The 18644-nt window shown below is 40.1% G+C and overlaps 1 protein-coding gene and 1 long non-coding RNA gene across 2 annotated transcripts; one reads left to right on the forward strand and one right to left on the reverse strand.

Annotated features, from left to right (window-relative positions):
• Window positions 1–595: 595 nt before the first annotated feature.
• On the reverse strand, window positions 596–16576 carry ern1 (endoplasmic reticulum to nucleus signaling 1; the record flags this gene model as incomplete). The annotated part of the gene is made up of 22 exons (XM_083895814.1): window positions 596–1135; window positions 1264–1331; window positions 3082–3205; window positions 3297–3424; window positions 3549–3696; window positions 4315–4514; window positions 4665–4764; window positions 4983–5172; window positions 5264–5354; window positions 5436–5697; window positions 6382–6576; window positions 6671–6786; window positions 6990–7149; window positions 7367–7445; window positions 7832–8093; window positions 8174–8275; window positions 8727–8849; window positions 10086–10158; window positions 10398–10470; window positions 10611–10644; window positions 12905–13025; window positions 16499–16576. 22 exons carry the CDS (start codon window positions 16574–16576, stop codon window positions 596–598), a joined length of 3267 nt encoding a protein of 1088 aa, XP_083751940.1.
• Window positions 16577–16895: 319 nt separating this feature from the next.
• Window positions 16896–17842, forward strand: LOC310933563. The gene is made up of 4 exons (XR_014592957.1): window positions 16896–17123; window positions 17209–17281; window positions 17489–17528; window positions 17705–17842. It is a non-coding gene; the product is annotated as an uncharacterized lncRNA (long non-coding RNA).
• Window positions 17843–18644: the final 802 nt, after the last annotated feature.

Below are 18644 nucleotides of genomic sequence, written 5' to 3' on the forward strand. Positions count from 1 at the left end.
TACATAACACCGTTTGGAACAGTTCACTCTTAATGAGTCATGAGCACAAAGGATTGATTGACAGAAGAAAAGCAGTTTAGCAGCATTAACTGGAATCAAGCATATTTAGCATAGTCAACTTTTAAGAACCGCACCCATACAGCACAGTGATGTTAAAAAAAAAAAAAAAAAGGCACATCAGCCATATTAAATGATTTATCATTGATGATTCAAATTCTGACTCTTTCTGTACAAAAATATACATACAGTATCTGTGCAGTGAAAAGGTTCACTCAGAAATACAACATTGCACTATGTGACTACACACATGTTCAACAACATCAATCCAGCGTCAAGAAAATGTCCTCCGACACCCTCGTGGATATCGAACTTGCTTTGGACGGAGAGACTTGTCGTCGGTTCTTTTGGGGGAACACTTTAACCCAGATGAGGGGAAGGCACTTAAACCGCAGAGGTGCAGCTACTGCGCCTGGTCGTGGATCACAGGCACTGCAGGCCTGGTCCTCACAAGCAGAGCTCAGCAACGACACCACACACTGTATCCACTCTTCAAAAGGCAACGCTCCCGTCTGTGCTGGACTCCACTGATCCCAGTTCACACTGGATCATTGTTCAGTGTGAGGAGAGTTGGCAGTATGTGCATTTCAGACGGATTGGATTCCCTTTGCTTAAGAGAAGTAGAAAGCCATTCTGGTTCAAATGTTGAGTTCTCCGTTTGACTGTACAAGTCAGTCGCCACCGTCTGTACAGGCACGTGTGACGATACAGGCTCACCAGGTGATGTACTGGGCACTGATTCGGCAGGTGTTGTGTGACAATCCTGCACTGGCTGTGATGAATGTGTAGGTTCCTGGGGTTGCGAAGATGTTGGAGATGTGTGTGTTGGCAGGTGTTGAGCGCATGGCTCATTTTGTCTTTGTGGCCCCGTGTGTGTGTGCTGGGTCTGTGTTTTAGCGAGCTGCACTGCAGTGGAGTAATAGGGCAGGAAGGGCCGCTCGGGTGCACAGGTCCACATGGCCAAATACGTGTGCATCAGGAGGTGGGGGAAACGGGAAGTGAAGTAAAACACAAAGTCATCAGGGATAGAGCCCAAGGTCTCCTGTACCTCAGCAGGCAACTCTCGGTAATGGTGTTTCTGTCAGGGAAGGTTGCACATTAAATCCAACAGGAATGACAACTTTCATAGCTATTGTGCAGTAATAATACATAGTTTATCATACGATATTTCGTCAATTCATGACAGGTACAAACATAAACCTTTACCTTGTTCCTCATTGCACGTAACAGGTCTCTGACTGACCCGCCCCTGTAGGAGCGAAATTTGCGCAGATCTGAAAGGAGTAATAATAATAAAAAAAGAAATCACACACACATAGCCACATAAACAAAGAAGGAAAACACACAATTCACATAAAATTCAGTTTTACAGCCGTTTTACTTTATCTTGCACCCAAGAGGAATATGTTTTTATGTTTCACACAGATAACCTCTGACACCGACTATACGTCAAAAGACAAACAGACAAAAAAAGATACAATGCATAAAATAATTGTAGTATTAAGATGATATACTTATGTTGTCTTACATATTTATATATATAAAAAAATCAGTAATATTTACTGTGAAACTGTCTGTGATCACAATTATAAGTAGTTTGTGCCTTGTGCAAGAAATGATAGGTCATGGTTAATTTTTATTAGTCAATGGAACAAAGAACAAAGTCGAAGAGAAGAGAATCAGGTCAAGAAGATATCATTTGATGTGATATGTGTTATATACGAGGTGGTTGCAATGCAGGCAGATCTGACCACCCACTGCAGCTATAAATGGAAGTCAGACATGTTACAACTAGCTCTAATGTAAAATACTTATCTGGTTACCTTGGAGTGCAATATCATAACCATAAGGCTATAGGACTATAGGACTACTTTCCACCAAGTGGCGGCGGGGGCAACTGCTTAGGGCCCCGAGTCGATAGGGGGGCTCCCGACACTCGGGGCCTAAATGCATCAGTTACCAGCTGCATCCCCCTGCATTGATTTGCAATGACATCTCAGTAGGAAACCTCCCTAAAGGGGCCCCACGTCACCTCACGCTAACGTGTGTGACGCTAAAGGAAAATGAAGAGGAGTTATCAATCAGGTCGTTAGAAGAGGAAGAAAATAGAGAGGATGAATAAAAAAGAAAGAAAGACACACAGTTGTAAGTTGCGCTACTGGCACAGATAATGATATAATCATAACATTAACAGTCACTGTCTAACTAACGGGGACACAGACAGCAGCTAACATTAGCGTCAGAATGCTAGCTGACGCTAACGCTAACTAGTAGAAGCAGTGCTTCAAAGTGCTGATGAGGAATTTCCTGCTGTGGGTTTAGTAAGAAAAATATTTTATATTTTGTTTATAATGTGAGTTATTTACAGTGCAATGGATAGTTTTTTTTTTAAACTTATTTACAGCATTTTATTTTTTCTATTTATTTATATTGTATTATAATGTGGGATTTTTACAATGTAATGTTTATTTTTTACTAAGTTTGTATAGGTTTTTACAAGTTATTTACAGTATTTTATTGTTCTTTACATTTATATTTTCACATACTTTATTTATCTCTCCGTTCCTACAACAATATAAAGAGAAAATTAGATTTTTTTGGCATATTTACGAATGGTAATTAATCGTGATTAATCGTGATTAATCCACAGCTACCCTGTGATAAATCTGATTAAAAATTGTAATCTTTTGACAGCCCTAAAACAAACAAACAAAAATAATAACGTACTTATTCATGTATTTGTTTATGCATTTTCACATTGATTAATGTGGGTATTTCTGTGTTGTATGCTAATGAGGTGGGATGGGTCTGGGGGTCAGTAAAGCAGGATTGTTACAGCTGAAGTATTCAGACTACATCTGCCTGCTGAAAACTCAATCATCACATACCTGTAACCAACTCTGCTTTGGCCCGAGTGTAAAATCTGTATTTATTTATTCATTATTTTATTTATTGAATCTTTTATTTATTACTGTTTTCACTTATGTATAAATGTATAATTTTTCGTCCTCCATATTCTCATACCTGTCTGCAGTGGTACTGTGATGTGCTCTCTCCAGTCCCCCTTCACAACAGCCCTCCCTCCTCTCTCTAGCTGTCTCACAATTGGTCCGTCCAGCGGCTCCTTTTCTATTCTGTCACTTACATCCTGCAAGCAAACACAAAGACACAGAGTGAATGATGCGTAATAGATATGGTTTAAAACACATCTTGACAGTGATGATGTCAAAGACTGGTACCTGAAAGAACTGTAGCTCCTTCTCAAGGCTCCAGAAGAACGGGTGTTTGAGAACACTGTCAGCTGAAGGCCTCCTGTGGGGATCCATGCTCAACATCTGCTCTATTAGATCTCTGGCTACAATGTCCCCTGTTAAGCATTTAAAACAAGTTATATATTTGCCAACACTTAACTCCACCTGACCTTGACGATCACCATTGACCAGCAAATATTTTTACGCAAATGTGGAATTTACTAGAGACATGATACTCACCATGTTTGTCAGTTTGCAGATGATCAAGGCTGTAGGTGCCCAGTAGAATGTTTGCTTGCCTCTGTAGAGACTTGCCAAATGGATGGCTTCCCAGAGACACCACGTAGTAAAACACACAACCAGCAGAGAAGATATCAACAGAGCAGGTCTGCGAGGGAAAGAAAAAGAGCTTAGAGGAGTTCACTGGTGAAAGAGAGCACCTCACAGTAATATCTGCATACAGTTCCCAGTTATGTACACCACTGTTGGGTTACTTAGTTAATTGGTTTCAACACAGACTAAATGGGTTCAACACTTTTAAATATTATATCTTTTTTTGTTTTTGTGATCTTTTATATTTCATGTCCTCCTTTGTGGCTCAGATTCAAATTTAGAATATTTAGATTCCCCCCCATTATGAAATACAGTATAAAGATTGCATATGTCTTATTATTCTGACAACCAACGATATCACTATACATTATCAAAATAACAAAACTAATAGTCCATACTGGCCATATTTCAATAAAGATAAATGATTTCCTTACACTATAAGGCTTTAGAGAAGTTACATCAAAGAATAGAGAGAAGGATTGTACTATTAGCATATTTGAAAACAATCTAAGTTAACCAAAGTGCTGTACAGACAATACATTTAAAAAACAACCACAACAATGTAAACCAAATAAATAGAAACCAAGATAAATAAAGTGTTTGAATGTTACCTCGTGTATAATGAGGAATTCAAATGTCGCTCAAATGGCTGTAAAATGCACCACTGACTCACCGGGTTTTCTTTGCAGTCCTCACTGAGAACTTCAGGGGCGATCCAGCCTTCAGTGCCCGGCACCCCAGACCTTCTACTGAAACTGTGACGACCCACTGCTAGTTTCTTACACAAGCCAAAGTCTGAAATCATTGCCCGGACTCGACCGTGAGCATTGGGCATCGACACCAGGATGTTGTGGGGTTTCAGGTCTCTGTGCACTGAGAAATGAAATTAAGAGGAGTTAAAATAAAAAAATAAAATAAAAATAATAATAATTAAAAAAGCAACTACAGTAGTATTTATAGTCTACACACATCAGAAAAAACTAATGTTAATGTAAAAGTAATTTCATATTCAAAGATGGATACCTATGTTGAGAGAGTGCAGATGGGCCAGTCCTGACATGGTCTGCTGAAGCAGCATGACTGGCTCCAGTCCATGGCGGTCAAAATCATTCCTCTCCACATACTAGAAAGATTAAAAGTCATACATGTTAAAAACATAAATAAAACAAGGCACTTTCATATAAGCATAGGAAGTGATCTCCTTTGCTGAGTTTAAAAAACTGAGTTTATGACACCACAGGATAATGTATCATGATATAAACTTTATAGACTTAAACAAGGCTACTACTTCAACCCTAACTCCAAAGAAGTGCTTCACACATCCATTGAGCTATTCCTCACCTCCTGAAGTGAAGCAGCACAAAGCTCGATGGCGATATACTGGAACTGACGGTCTCTCTCTGTGCAGAAATAGCGAATGACATTTGGGTGCTCGTCCGACTCCCTCAGCAGCTGAACTTCTCTGTCTGCAAAGCTGAAGCATTCTGGAAGAATTCTCTTCACTGCCACTGGACGGTTGTCAAACTGACCCCTTGTGGTGAAACAATGACAAAATATTGCAATGAAGTCATATTGCTTAATATCTTGAAACAAAGCTACAGTTGACTTTAGTTTAGACTTACTTGTAAACAATGGTGCCCTCAGCACCATGACCCAAGACCTCTTTGGGATGAAAAGTAATGTTACCTACTCGGACAACAATGGATTCTTCCTCTGCTAAGGGAGAATTTTACACAGTGAAAAACTGGTTTGTCAACAAAATGTCAAAAATGTGAACGCAATCTCAATCTTTACCTCCATCGTCGTGCTCATTGGCCGAAACGCCCACCTCTGACACAGATAGATTGGAGTGGTTGGAGGCACGGGGGGTGATGTTCGGGGTGCTGTTATCTGAACATTCAGAGCGGGTGCGGGCGACCTCCAGGTAGTCACTGTCTTGTAAGCCCAAGCTCACGTCTGCAGGGGGAAACGGCTTCTGTCGCTGAAGAAGCTCCAGCCTCTCCTCCATCTGTCTCTGAAACTCCTGATGCTGAAGCTGCTGCTGCTTGTGGACACTCTGTGGCAAGAGACAACACGACGTCTCAAACTCTGACAATAACTGACAATAAATAACAACACTTTGTGATTGGGAAGTTGTTCACACCCTTGTATATAGTACAAGTAGTGGACTGCAGCCTTTTCAGCATTTACTGTTATTCTGAAATTCATTATTTACAGGATTACAATTTTACACATGTAGCATTGTGGAATACATGGATCAAGTTTCTATTTGAGGTTTCTAACCTTCCTGGCCTATGATTTTGAACAAAAGACCTGCTGAAACTAGTCATGGTATAGATGTTTTTGAGATGATAGAGCTACCAAATAAAATTCTCGGATGTTAAGAAAGATTAAAGACAAAACACACATTCAAGAACTTCTCCACTGTTTTACTTCATTGGTCTTAACATCTATCTTGTGGCTTTTTAGAGGGGGTGAACCCCTAAATTGGGAAGTTCTAGGGTAAACTATTGAACAGCTCAGTAAGTAGCTCCAACCTCAACCTTCTACAAATGTCATCTGACACAAATGAAAGAGTAATTCATTTGTTACAGATGTCATGTCTTGTAATTTTGCCTCTGCCAATGTTTATGTAGTTTTAGTTGTGCAGGTTTGCACTGCTGGGCTTCTTCAAGCACTATTTCATGCCTGGGTAATGACAGAGACACAACAGTCCACTAGGTGGTGGTGTTAGACCTACTTTAGGGTAAGTAATCACAAAGGCCACCCATCCAGCCAGAAGGAAGGTGGAGAAGATGATGGTGGCCATGTCTTTAAGCATAGAGTCCACAGGAGCTTCTGGACGCAAAGAACGTCCACTGGACCGAGGTTCTACGATTGATGTTTCAGGCATGGGAGAAGGGGGGCTGTCGTCCATACCACTATCATTCACCATCTAAAACATGGCCAGGGGTAGAAAGCAAAGAGAGAATGAGAAAACGAGCATAGACCCTTACAACATAACGTGTACATTAAACACACACACCCACCTCCTCTACTTTCTTGTCAGTTGTAGGGGGGATGACATTGCCTTGGTTGCGAGGGAAGCTGTCCGGGAACTTCTCCAAGATCTTGGTGTGAGCTTCAGGCGGCACCTCATGATGACCTGAAATGCAATCATGAGAAGCAGCAGAATGATGGGTATTTTTTCTCAAAACAACTTCCCAGCTATGATCCAGTAGAGGGAGATCCCAGTGACCTTTCAGGACTTGGATTCCCAACATGTTATGGTCTTTAACGCAAAATGTTAAATGAGACCAAGACTTCCTTTGTATCACTGTACCAGTACAGTATCTACTATTGCATTACCTATTAGCAGCAGGTAGTTCCTCATGAAGTTGATACGGTTTTGCTCCCTAAGCGCAGAGTTGAACTTAACACTGGTGCTTGGTGTGATGACACACTCCTTATCCTCTTCAGTTTCCTGGCTATTAGGACCCTCCAGCATTGGGAAGGTGCTGCCACGGGGCTGTGAACACACACACATTCAAGGAGTTCAGATGAACTTCCTACAAGCTGTCTCACAGGATTACATGAGAAAAGAAAACGTGTACTTTTGCTGTGTGTGACATGTGCAAGTACAGTACTTCTACATATTTTACTATTATCTTAACTACGTGCTTTATCTTCATGCCCGACTGATAGAAATGGGTTTTGTTTAAATTAAAATAGTAACTGCCACTCACCACCACAGTGACGCCATCATGCACCAGGGAAGGAGAAGCGTAGAGACTGGTTGAGTATTTACCCACGTACAAAGTGGCCCTTCAAAACAATATGCACAGTCCAACAATTAGAGAAGTGTAACATTACCTTACATCATGCTTACTGCCAATGCATAAGTGATACTTCTACAATCCTGAGAAATGTATTTAGCACTACTGATTAAAATTGTCCCACACTTCCCTTAATAAGCAGAACCTTAACAATGAATCAACCATTGAAACTCCTGTTTGTCATTTTCAGCCAACACAGGTGTCAACAAAATATATGAAAAAAAAACAGTACTGCAACGTAAACCCAGAGGTAAAAATAAGCGCTTTAGCACTCACTTAGATATGACCAATCGAAACTTCCCTAAACATTGAGCCAGCTAATGAAAAACCTGGTACTGAAGGTTCTGACATTATAATCAAATCAAATCTGCTTACATGAACTTATTCTTGGGCTTCTTCTCTTTGGGAAACGGGTATTTCCACTGAGTTATGCGGCCAACCTCACCAGACATGAAAGTGAGGTAGCGCAAGGTTTCCACGGCCACATTGGTGTGGGGGACTTTGCGGAGGGCCTCCCGCTGCCAGATGTACATGGCCACCACAGGAGAGTTGTAGTTCTGAACCCACTGAACATCACCAGAATCACTGTCCACCGTCACGACAAGGCCGTCGCCGTTCGACACAAAGTGAGCCATCTCTGTGAAGAAAGCAAGGTATGGAAATGTAACTGGCATCATCTGTGAGAAAATTAAGAGCCATAGTATCTCAGAGACTTACTGTATTTGGTGTCATCATCAGGAAGGGTGGATGCATAGTCAGAGTAGGTGGCATTCCAGCGCAGCTCTCTGCTCTTGGTGTCATACATGGTGATGGTATACTCTAAGAGGGAGATGCACAACAGCCGCTTATCCACACAGGGGAAAAAAGGTTTCACACTTCTTGTTGTCCTTCTCTAACAAACTCAAAGGCAGGGTGTCCATTTCTAAGTGTAAAAGCAAAGTGGTGTTACATTTCTGTAACTTTGAAAGGTGTGATTCAAAGAATAGACATTTCAGGGGAAACTGAAACAAAATCCAGCATTTTTGCTCTTCGGTGGCAAAGTGACACCAAAGAATTATTTGCAGGTATTCAATTTACAGAGCGACAATGACCATCCCAGCTTCAAGCAGGGGCAGACTGGTTGGCGAGTGGTTATATTGAGGTGGGGGGCGAGAACAACAGTAGAGGAGCAGGAAGGATAATATGGGTTTGTCACTGCCTGCGGTCAGAGCAAGCAAAAAATAGGCTTGTTGATGACACAGATGAACTGGTGAATTCATTTGTATTTTACCTGTGCGTCCCAGGTAAAGAAGGGATGATGAGGGACACAGCATCTCAGCAAAGGAAGAAGTCAACGTCTGCTGTTTCTCACCAGTCAACAGGTCAACCACGTACCACAAGTCCTGCTTCTTGCCTGTTAATGACAAGCACGCAGAAAATTATCCAACAACTACATACAATTTATACAATTAACATTCACAGAAACATATTTTATGTACTTTTTGTCATTCATTTAAGTTACTACTACTTTTGTCCAAACTAAACTGACATCTATAGAGCTCTGGACATCATGTGACTCATGTTTGTTCTTACTGCCATGTTGGCAGGAGAAGCTTCTGAAAAGTAAAATGGCACTAGTGCCAGTTAAAAGCTTTTTGAATTCACTGCACACTTTAAATCTACCGAGTTTGAGCAATCACATCACATAACCTGACAGACTGAATATATCTGATCCTTATTATGCTCCCAGAAGTATAGAAATGACCAGAGCAGACACTATTTCAGACCAAACTTTCCCTCATTCTACTCTGGACAATGCTTACACACGACTATAAAAGCATGTAAAATAAACAAGATATTGAAGTTAATTAGCATTACATTACATACATAATTAAAGGGTTATTTATGACATTTCCATTTAAGACTGTTATGTCACATTGACCAAAAAGCAGGTGTGACGGTGTGGAAACCAGTCAAGCTAAATCACACCCAGCCGTTAAAACCTTCATAATGATGGGTGTCGCCAAACTTTTAATAACCAACCCATGGAACCTTTGTGCTGGCAACTGACTCACAGCAGGAATGGCAATAATGACCTTATCATGGATTATAATAAAGGATGTAAGAAGCAATTAATAAAGATAATTCAGCTGACAGTTGGATTCTCTAATGAAGATGGTTTGGCCTGAGTATTTCATCATACAAACAAAGGCTCCACAGGCCATGTCTGTGAGGAGGCAAATGTCACCTGTTCCCCTTTAAGCAGCATCACATGAGCCCCTTTTCCAGCTATGGTCCCAGCTCGCCTTGACTCGCCTCTGGACAGCACAGCACGGAAATACAACAGACTCCTCTGTTAAATATTGAGATTTTAGACATTTCCCTGGTTATTGGAGATTAGCCCACATTTAAACGCAAAATAACCGTGGCTTGCCGTGCTGTGGTGAGTCAAGCTGGTGGAAACATGCCAATGGTTACTATCCTCTTCAAGCTCTTGTAAATTCAAGAGAACAGGCTTTGGACTTGAGATGGGTGGAAAAGAGCTAATTTCTGTCACACTGGGAAATGGTGGTGGTCATATTGAAGGTGCTGCTTTAAAAAAATTGTGTTTGTGTTGACTAAAGGGGCAAAATCTGAGAATTAGCCTTACCCATGTAAAGGACTCCATCAGAACTGCGACAGGGAGAAGCTTGGACCAACTCAGGGATGGTGAATGGCAGTTTCTGTTGGACCACAATGACTCAACATTAGTTAGTCAAAACATCACTTTGTTTTCATACCTAGAATATATAATCTAACACACTTCCCCACAACTGCAGCATCTGAATGATGGTGAATTATTTTGCACGTTATTGAGAGTGCATCAAGAGAGGATGTGTTTTTTTTAATGAAACAGGAAACTGAGCAGTGCTTCTTAGTGAACAGCAAAGATTGCAATTAAAGATAAGTTATTTTCTCTTACTGTGAGGCCTTCATTATTTTTTCCTCCAAGAGAGTACAGGCTGCCATCATTTGGGTCAGGAAGAAATGCTGGCCTGATGGAGTCAACAAAGTACAGAATTTAAGAACAGATTACCATATTCATCAGCACTCACCGTCTTTTGTTACAGACAGGTGCAACACTCAAAGACATATTCACATGAACCAAAGAAGGAAATAACTCCAGCATACATACTCTGCCACATGTGTGGGGACTTGAAGAACTGGATCTGTGAAGAGACAAAATGAGATCAGATGCAAGTCTGGATAGACAAGAATACCGAACAACAATGGAAGCCAAGGCCGTGAGTTGTGTAAGAAAATGAACACAAATTCAACCCCACACACACACGCACCCAAAAAAGTCGAAATTAAACAATTTCCCCTGTGGCAAACATGAAAGATAAACAGTTTGGAAAACAGAGTCATCAAGCATGTAACACTGAGAATGAATATATTAATTGTTTAGTCTAATCACAACTGAACATTTTAACCTACACCAGGAACCTGTGTGGTAGCGAGGCAGTTCAATGCAGAAAGCACATTTCATTGTCATCCTTGTACAGTCAAAAAGAGTTTGCCCTTATGTCAGTATTTCAGATAAAAGCCGAAAAAGAATGGGTATTTTTTTATATTTTCCTCTCAAAAATGGTATGAAAAGACTAAGAGGTGCCAAGAGAGTAGCTCCAGTACATATTGTGGTTGGCATGTTTAAGCCCATTTAATATCAGTTTCATTTGATTTACACAGGAATTTTAAAGCTTGATTTTGATACATCCATTCATTTCTACTCATTGTGTCAAAGTGTTATTGCTGTTGTGTTACGAGTGTGCAGAAATAAGAATGAATCCACGTTAGTTTAATAAAAATTTCAAAATCAATTAGTTATCCTATTCAAGAAGAAAAAAAAGGTCTGTCATTGTGTGAAAGATTACTTTCTTTTAAGCCAAAAAAAACACTACAATGAGTGTGAAGGCCACACCTTCATTGCTTGTAAAACATTCCTGCCTACGGTGTGAACATATAGGGTGTGGACCAGATGGTGCTGATCTCTGTTGATGTGCCTGAAGGGGTCAAAAATGGTCGGGGAGGGTGCAGGGTTAACTGAAGATTGTCAATGACTGTTGTGTTAAAGAACTGTCTGCTTTCATTACATGCAAGTTACTCAAGAGTTCTGACAACAGAACTGTTCTGTTCTGTGTCACATAGAAAATACAGATGCATGTTTGCAATGACAGCAACAGTAAAAGGGCGTCCAGCAAGTGGCCATACACATGGGATGAGTTGTACTGGGAAAATATCTGTTTCCCACTCATAATGTAGGTGTATGGTTGCCTATCTGAGGCACAAAGACAGCAACAGGTGGACAGAAGATGTATATTCAGTAGGTCTCCCAGAATAACAGATGACGTGGAGGAGGCAGCCTCTGCCACTGAATATTGTTGATTTGGGCATTAATCGGGAGTAGGCTCAAACTACTAAAATGTATAATATTCATGGTATAAGTATGTCTAAAAAAGGTAACGTTTTCAATGGTCAAGAAAGTTCCTTCCAAAAAACTTTCAGAAAGTATTTCAGCACGTTTTCCAACAAAACTTCAGTCCATCAAATCTAATGCAAAAGTATAACGTGTCAACATCAACATTGGTAACAACAGTAAATGCTGTGTGTGCAGGTGATACTACAGCAAAGTTGCTTACCCTTGCCCACTCCTGACATTGATTACAGGCTATATTTGCCCCTCTCTCAGTTAATAATTACCCAGTTTCCATGCCTAACAGCTACACCTCACAACGTGTTCCTCGGGAACAGCTTAAACACCAGATTTAATTGTGGGAACAAAAATACCAATTTAGAGGTCTGATCTAAAAATTAGCAGTTAAGTTGTCAGAGCTCAGTCAGAACACTATATTATCTGGACCGGGGCAGTGCAGATAATATAAGGCTGATTTACTCCATATGGTGGCAACAACACAGACACAGTATTAGAGAATAGAAATACATAAAGTTGAGTGTGTTAGAGGGAGTATCATTGGCTCACAATTTGTCCAAATGACAAAAGCACTGTAGTAACAACAATCTCCAAGGTCCATTACTCTGTTGTCTATTTCATGTATCAATTAGTTAGTTGTTTGGTCCTTACATTTCGAAATATGTTGATTGGTTTTTCCCAAACCATCATATTGTCCTCAAGTATCTTGTTTTGTCCATTGAAAAAGATATTCAGTTTCATATCTTAGAAATACAAAAGAACCAGAGAGTATGAAAATTCAACAAATGGAAATCAGGGGAACAAACCAGTTAATCCACTCACGATTCATTTTCTAGTCAATGACTAATGTAGAATCACTGAAGGCCCAAGCAATGGGATCTGTTTGCCTTTTTTGTTGGCAGTACACAAAAGCTATTCGTTTTTTTGCTAATGTAACCAAAATAATACACCATGTCTTGAGGCAGACTTACAAACGAAATCTTATGGCCTCCTCTTACCTTCTTTCAGAGTCCATTTGATAGAGCCTGATTTCTTGCTCACCGCATGCAGGTTTCCATCCAGGGTGGACACAAAGAGCAGGCTTTCAGAGAGGGAAACTGTGCCGGCACTGCAAAACCCCTACAGAAACACAAGATGAAGTGTTAATGACCCTTTCTCTACTAGGCACTAAAATATCGGTGTCACTTGTGATAGATGTCAATTCAAATATTCTCACTTTCAAGTTAACAATGAGTGTTAATGAACAGGCAGGACGTGAATCCACAGGTTAAAAAGAAATAAAATGTGTGCAACTGCATTAGACTTGTGAATCAGGACTTCAGCGACTGCTTACTCCAAATAAATATTCACACACACTAATGAAATTATTCACATATGAAGGCTAACAACCACCTGCTTTCACCATCATCCGGGTATAGATTTGCTGGAAGGGTTGCGTGCCGACAGAAGTTGTATGTTTTTCTTTACCTCTATGACCCTTAAATAAATAGATTACAATGACAGTTGAAGAACACAAAGGGACGGATACAATGACAGAAGATGCATCCAGGGCACATTTTAATACCAGGTGTGAAAAGTCAAACTTGGAGTTGTTCGCATGTTATTGGATCACTCAAGGCAGATTGGCCAAGACTAGTGACTTGGCTTGTGCCAGAATTAACATCCACACATCCACTTTTTAATGGGCCACACTATCGAAGGGGGCTTAGGGATAGAAAACCTTTGATAGGCACATAACACACCATTTTCGCCACAGGGCGTAATGAAACAATCCCCATATGTGTGCTGAACCACAGTGGTGTTGATCAACATCCCTGACTAATCCCCTTGAATAAGTCCCTGGGGGCAGTACAAATAGCCCATACATTTAACATAGATAACAGTAAATACATCTTAACACCCACCTTGAGGATTTAAAAGAGTTTAGGTGCTATTAAGCCATACACTAACAAAGAACCAGCGCAATTAAAAAGACATCGTCACATGGATGGTGAGCAAACAATCCGTCAAGGCATTTAATTATCTGTTCAAATCTACTCAGATGTGATAATACAGTGGCCACTCAGAAAAGCAGACCAAAACTTTCCAATGTAACTCTTGCGACTGTTGAGCTACATATCCCCTGTAATAGTCTCACATCCCCATGCATGCATTTGAGTCAATACTGTACAGCTGTGAATGTTCCCACCCAGCTGCCTTCAGTGACATGAGCAACACACAAATGCAACCCCCCCCTCCCATAACCTCTGTCAGGGTTCTTGGTTTCGCAAGCAAATAACTTTCTGAACATCTGTTAGTCTCCTAGATTTGAATGGACACTGATATTCATAAATTGTTTAGGATTAGGCTTCATGGCCATCTGGTTTAAAAAAAAGTCTGGCTGCTCATCATCGTAAACAAGTTATACAGCTTGTTTTTTTTACTGAAAAACTGTGCCATTTATTTCCTCATTCTGTGTGTAGCAGAAAGGTTTTGTTATAGTTGCATAATAATAAGAGAACTGAGAAACACCAAAAGCTTGGCATGTTATCTGGTATTCACCTTTCCTTCAGTAATGTGGGCCAGGCATGGGTTAAAGCTTAAAAAATGTAAACACTTCAATAATTTCTGGTGAAAAGACACAAGTAAGTAAATCAGAAAGAAAGACACAATACTATATTCAAAGGAAAAGGTGGCGTGTCTGCTTAGGTGCAGTCACAAAGCATGCAATGGGAGACTTGGTGCCATAAATTAATGGTGATTAACCAGTGTTTGAAATAAACATGGTAATTTAAAGTGAACATGTTTATTTAAATGGTTCAGTATGGTCGACATTTCTATTTAGTGGACCTCACTCTGAAAACATTTAGCAATCTCTCTCGTCAACACAGTCACTATCAGTTGCCCCGTGCGTGGTGTTGTTTCAGTGGGGTCGGCTGTCACGTGTTGGCTGTCATTCAGACACACAGTCAAAGCACAGCCAATCTAATGTTATGATAAGATGGTCCAAGATCACAACTTTTAAAAAATAACAAACCAGCATGTCTCGGTTCAATCTAAACCAGGAGATTACAGCAGCTCTACACACTGATAACACATGTATTATTAGGGTTATAAGTGATTATACAAAAGGCCCATAGAGGTGTGATGTGGAAAACCAGTAATGATTGCAAGACTAAACTTATAAATAAGTAGAACACCTCCTTACAATAGAAAAATCACCAGATTATAAAAAAGCTCAGCGTTTCAAAAGATTTACAAGTATTTTCTTTGTATACGTCACTCGCACACACAAACGGCCATGTTACTATTGCCATCTATAGACACAGCCTATCATTTGTCAACCACTACTCGAATAGACTGTGTCTAAGAAGAACCGGAGACATGATAGGGGATTATAAAGCCATTTTAATCTGCTCCATGGCTGAAGTGGTTTTCTAGCTTGGTAGCTAATAGTCTCTGCCTCAGTTTCAGCAAGTTAGCTAGCTCTTTCTGTGTCACCCCTGACCACGATGGAATCCAATGTGCTTGAATCTAATTTTGTGACAATTTCCTGGTCTATATTTACAGACAAAAGTTTTTTTTTGCACATACAGCATTTTGCAAAGTAACACGGATGCATGTGTGGTTTGGAGTAGTTGTGCAGTTTCTGTAGGATTTAATCAACTTAACCACAAAGAGCCATCATGGGTACAATGCTGTGCTTTGTTACACACAGCCCCCTTTAGAAATTAGAGACTACAAATAGCAGATATGTATACAAACTATATCAGATTTAATCAAGGGGAAGAATTTCAAAGCAAATGTGTTTCACAGGCACTGGTGGGAATCAGCCTTTATTCTTTACTGCAATACAAAGCCAATTACTTGCTCCCTTTTCCTTTGAGGATGCCAATTCAAAGTATATATAAGGTGCATTACATTAAATTAGACCATAGCATTGACACCTGGGTTGACACTTCTGCCACATGCATTGCTAAAATGGTGTTCATTTGTGAGAAGATGGGGGGTGTGCACCAAGTGTTGACAAAGTTAACATGCACACTGTAGAAGTATTAGGATATCAATAAGGATCTGTAATAGTACAGACATACAGTATATGTATACACTATATATTATAATATATAATAGGTTACAGTGAGTGACTGTAATTCTACAAATTCAAGTGAACACCAACCATACATCTGCACATTATTTTCCTTTGGCTTTGCTGTTACCATAGACCGGTTTATATTGTTGATAAACAGAATTGTGTCTATCAAATGCTTGTAGTGCGTTTGTGTCATTTCAGTATGCTACTGAGACTCTTGTTAGTCTGGTTTTGAATGTGTATTACTTCATACTTCAAGGTTAATTACAGTGGTTTCCAAACTAAATTTCAAAACGAAAATTCGAACATTTGAGTTAGCTTTCGCATCCCATGTCGAGACCACACACCGCACACACACAATATGAACGTCCACAGAAAGAGAAAACATTTGGGTTTGGACTCGTGACAACAATGCGTTTAGAGTCAGAAAATGAGCCTGTGTTAATTAACAAATGTTGTTTAGTGGATAACTCTGAGCTAACGTTATCCATGTTAAGCTAGCTTATCCAGTTAGCACTCTTACCTTTTGTGGGAGACCAGCGCACCAAAGCAACGCTAAAATGCACCACAGCCGGGCCCGGCTGCTCGCTGTCCAGTCCATATTTTGTGGTCTCAAACCGGGTTAGACAGTTAGCTCGCACGGCTGTCGGCTACATAGAAAACGCGATTTGGCTCAGATGCTGACGTTAGGAAATATTTTATCGGCGTTTAACGTTAAAGGCATTGATCCACCAGCGGTTACAAGCAACGTTGGTGAGATCCGCTTCTTCCTGAAATGAAAACCCTGGGGGCTGGACTTCGGGAAAGACATCCAAACGAGTGGAGGAGGGGGAGAGACGTACATCCCTGCGCGAGCCAATCACAGCGGGGCAACAGAAACCGGATGTGGTTTAAAGTTCATCCGGTGGATTTGTCCTGCTGCAGCAGCTGCTGAAGAAGTCCGTTCCTGTCTGATGGCGTACTCAGAGTTTAATCGGTTTAGACTTGCTAGACAAGAAATCCGTGGTTGTAGCGGGGCATGTGCATAGTTTGCGTATTATTAACAGCATTGCATATAATTATTGCAGAAAAATGTGACTGTATTTGATTCAGAGCCAAAAGATTGCACGGATCAGTGTGACTAGGCCGCATTGGCGAGGGAACACATGGTAAGTTCAAACTATAACATCTAAAATGTAAGAAAATAAATCGTTGTTGATTTTAAATCATTCATACAATTAAATGTTTACGCAGGGCGGATGATGTTCTCGGATCGCCGCGGAGTTCTGGGGTGATTGCATGTATACACGTGGACGGGAAGAAAAAGGTGCCATGCTTGATTTTTTTTTTTTTTTTTTTTTTTTTTAAATGTACTCCTACCTTAGGATCAAGTGTGATGATTTGCTTGCGTTAGACTTCTGATGTAAACATGAAGTCAACATTCCGTCTGACAAGATTTGCCACCATTCTGCCATATGCCTGTGTCAAAAACAATGAAGACTGCTCACACATTTATTTGATCATGTCCCTGCAGGAGCTGAACACGTTTGATGGATCTCTGAATCAACAGAACTGTAAGTTCCTTGCGTCATCCCCATTTGCTTTAAATGGTCATGAGTGATGATCCTGATGCGTTAGACTTCTGATTAGTTTTGAAGAAAGCTTATATCTGACATGACCCACATTAAACAGCCTTTGTGTGGCTGCTGTTTGAACAACAAAGCACATTTAAGTTCTTGTTCTTTTGCAGGGGGTGCTCCGTTCAGATGTGATGTGTGCAAATGGCCCAGGATAATGAAAATCACAAGGTGACATGATGGTGATTTTACAAATGACAATGTTTTGTATGTATTCGAATACTGGAAAATAAATGACCGTGTGAATAAAGCATCTGACTCCAATTTCCTTTCTTTAGAAGTCATTGATTTTGTCAATGCACATTTTTGAACCTGAATGGCCCTTTCAATGGTCATTCACAGAGGTCAAAAGCAGTGCAAGATCATATCTTGTCATAACTGGGGTTTCTTGGCAATTTTACCAAGTCTCTCTTTTAGAGCAAGGTACAAATATAATTTAGCCAATTTCATGTTTTCCCAAACATGAGCTGTACTCTTAAGGCATTTGTATTTACTGCAAATTACTGAAAGGGAGTGGCATTATAGGTTTTAGGATTACCATAATTGGTATGATTAAAACGTAAGCTATTTTGTCTTTTTGAAGGTCAGACGATTACTAGATGCCTCCCCGTCGTTTCCTGTTTGTCACAAGAACAGAGATGCAGTAAATCTTTTACAAGCAAAGGGTTTATTTGATCCACAATGATCAGAACTAACATTCTGTGACATCACTGAACACAACAGCAATGTTTTTTCATCACTGAAAATGAACAACACTTACTGAAACGTGTGGAAACTAAGGATATGTCTTTACAGACACAAGTAATGGCACAAAAACTTCTTTTTTTTTTAAATCTCTGACCTCAATTGATGCAACTAATGTGGTGGATCACAATGGAGGAATGTTTATTTTAAAGGCACTTTCTGCCTTATACACTTAGCCAACACACACATTTTAATGTAAAATATGTACAGTACACCTGTAAAGCAGCGGAGTGTCTTGGCAAGTTTAAAATTTGCTGTTCTAGTTAATTGTTGATACTCCTGTTACCCATGTACACTACAAAAACAACA

This window comes from Microchirus variegatus (assembly GCF_963457635.1).
Source record: "Microchirus variegatus genome assembly, chromosome: 10".
NCBI classification, from domain to species: Eukaryota; Metazoa; Chordata; class Actinopteri; order Pleuronectiformes; family Soleidae; genus Microchirus; species Microchirus variegatus.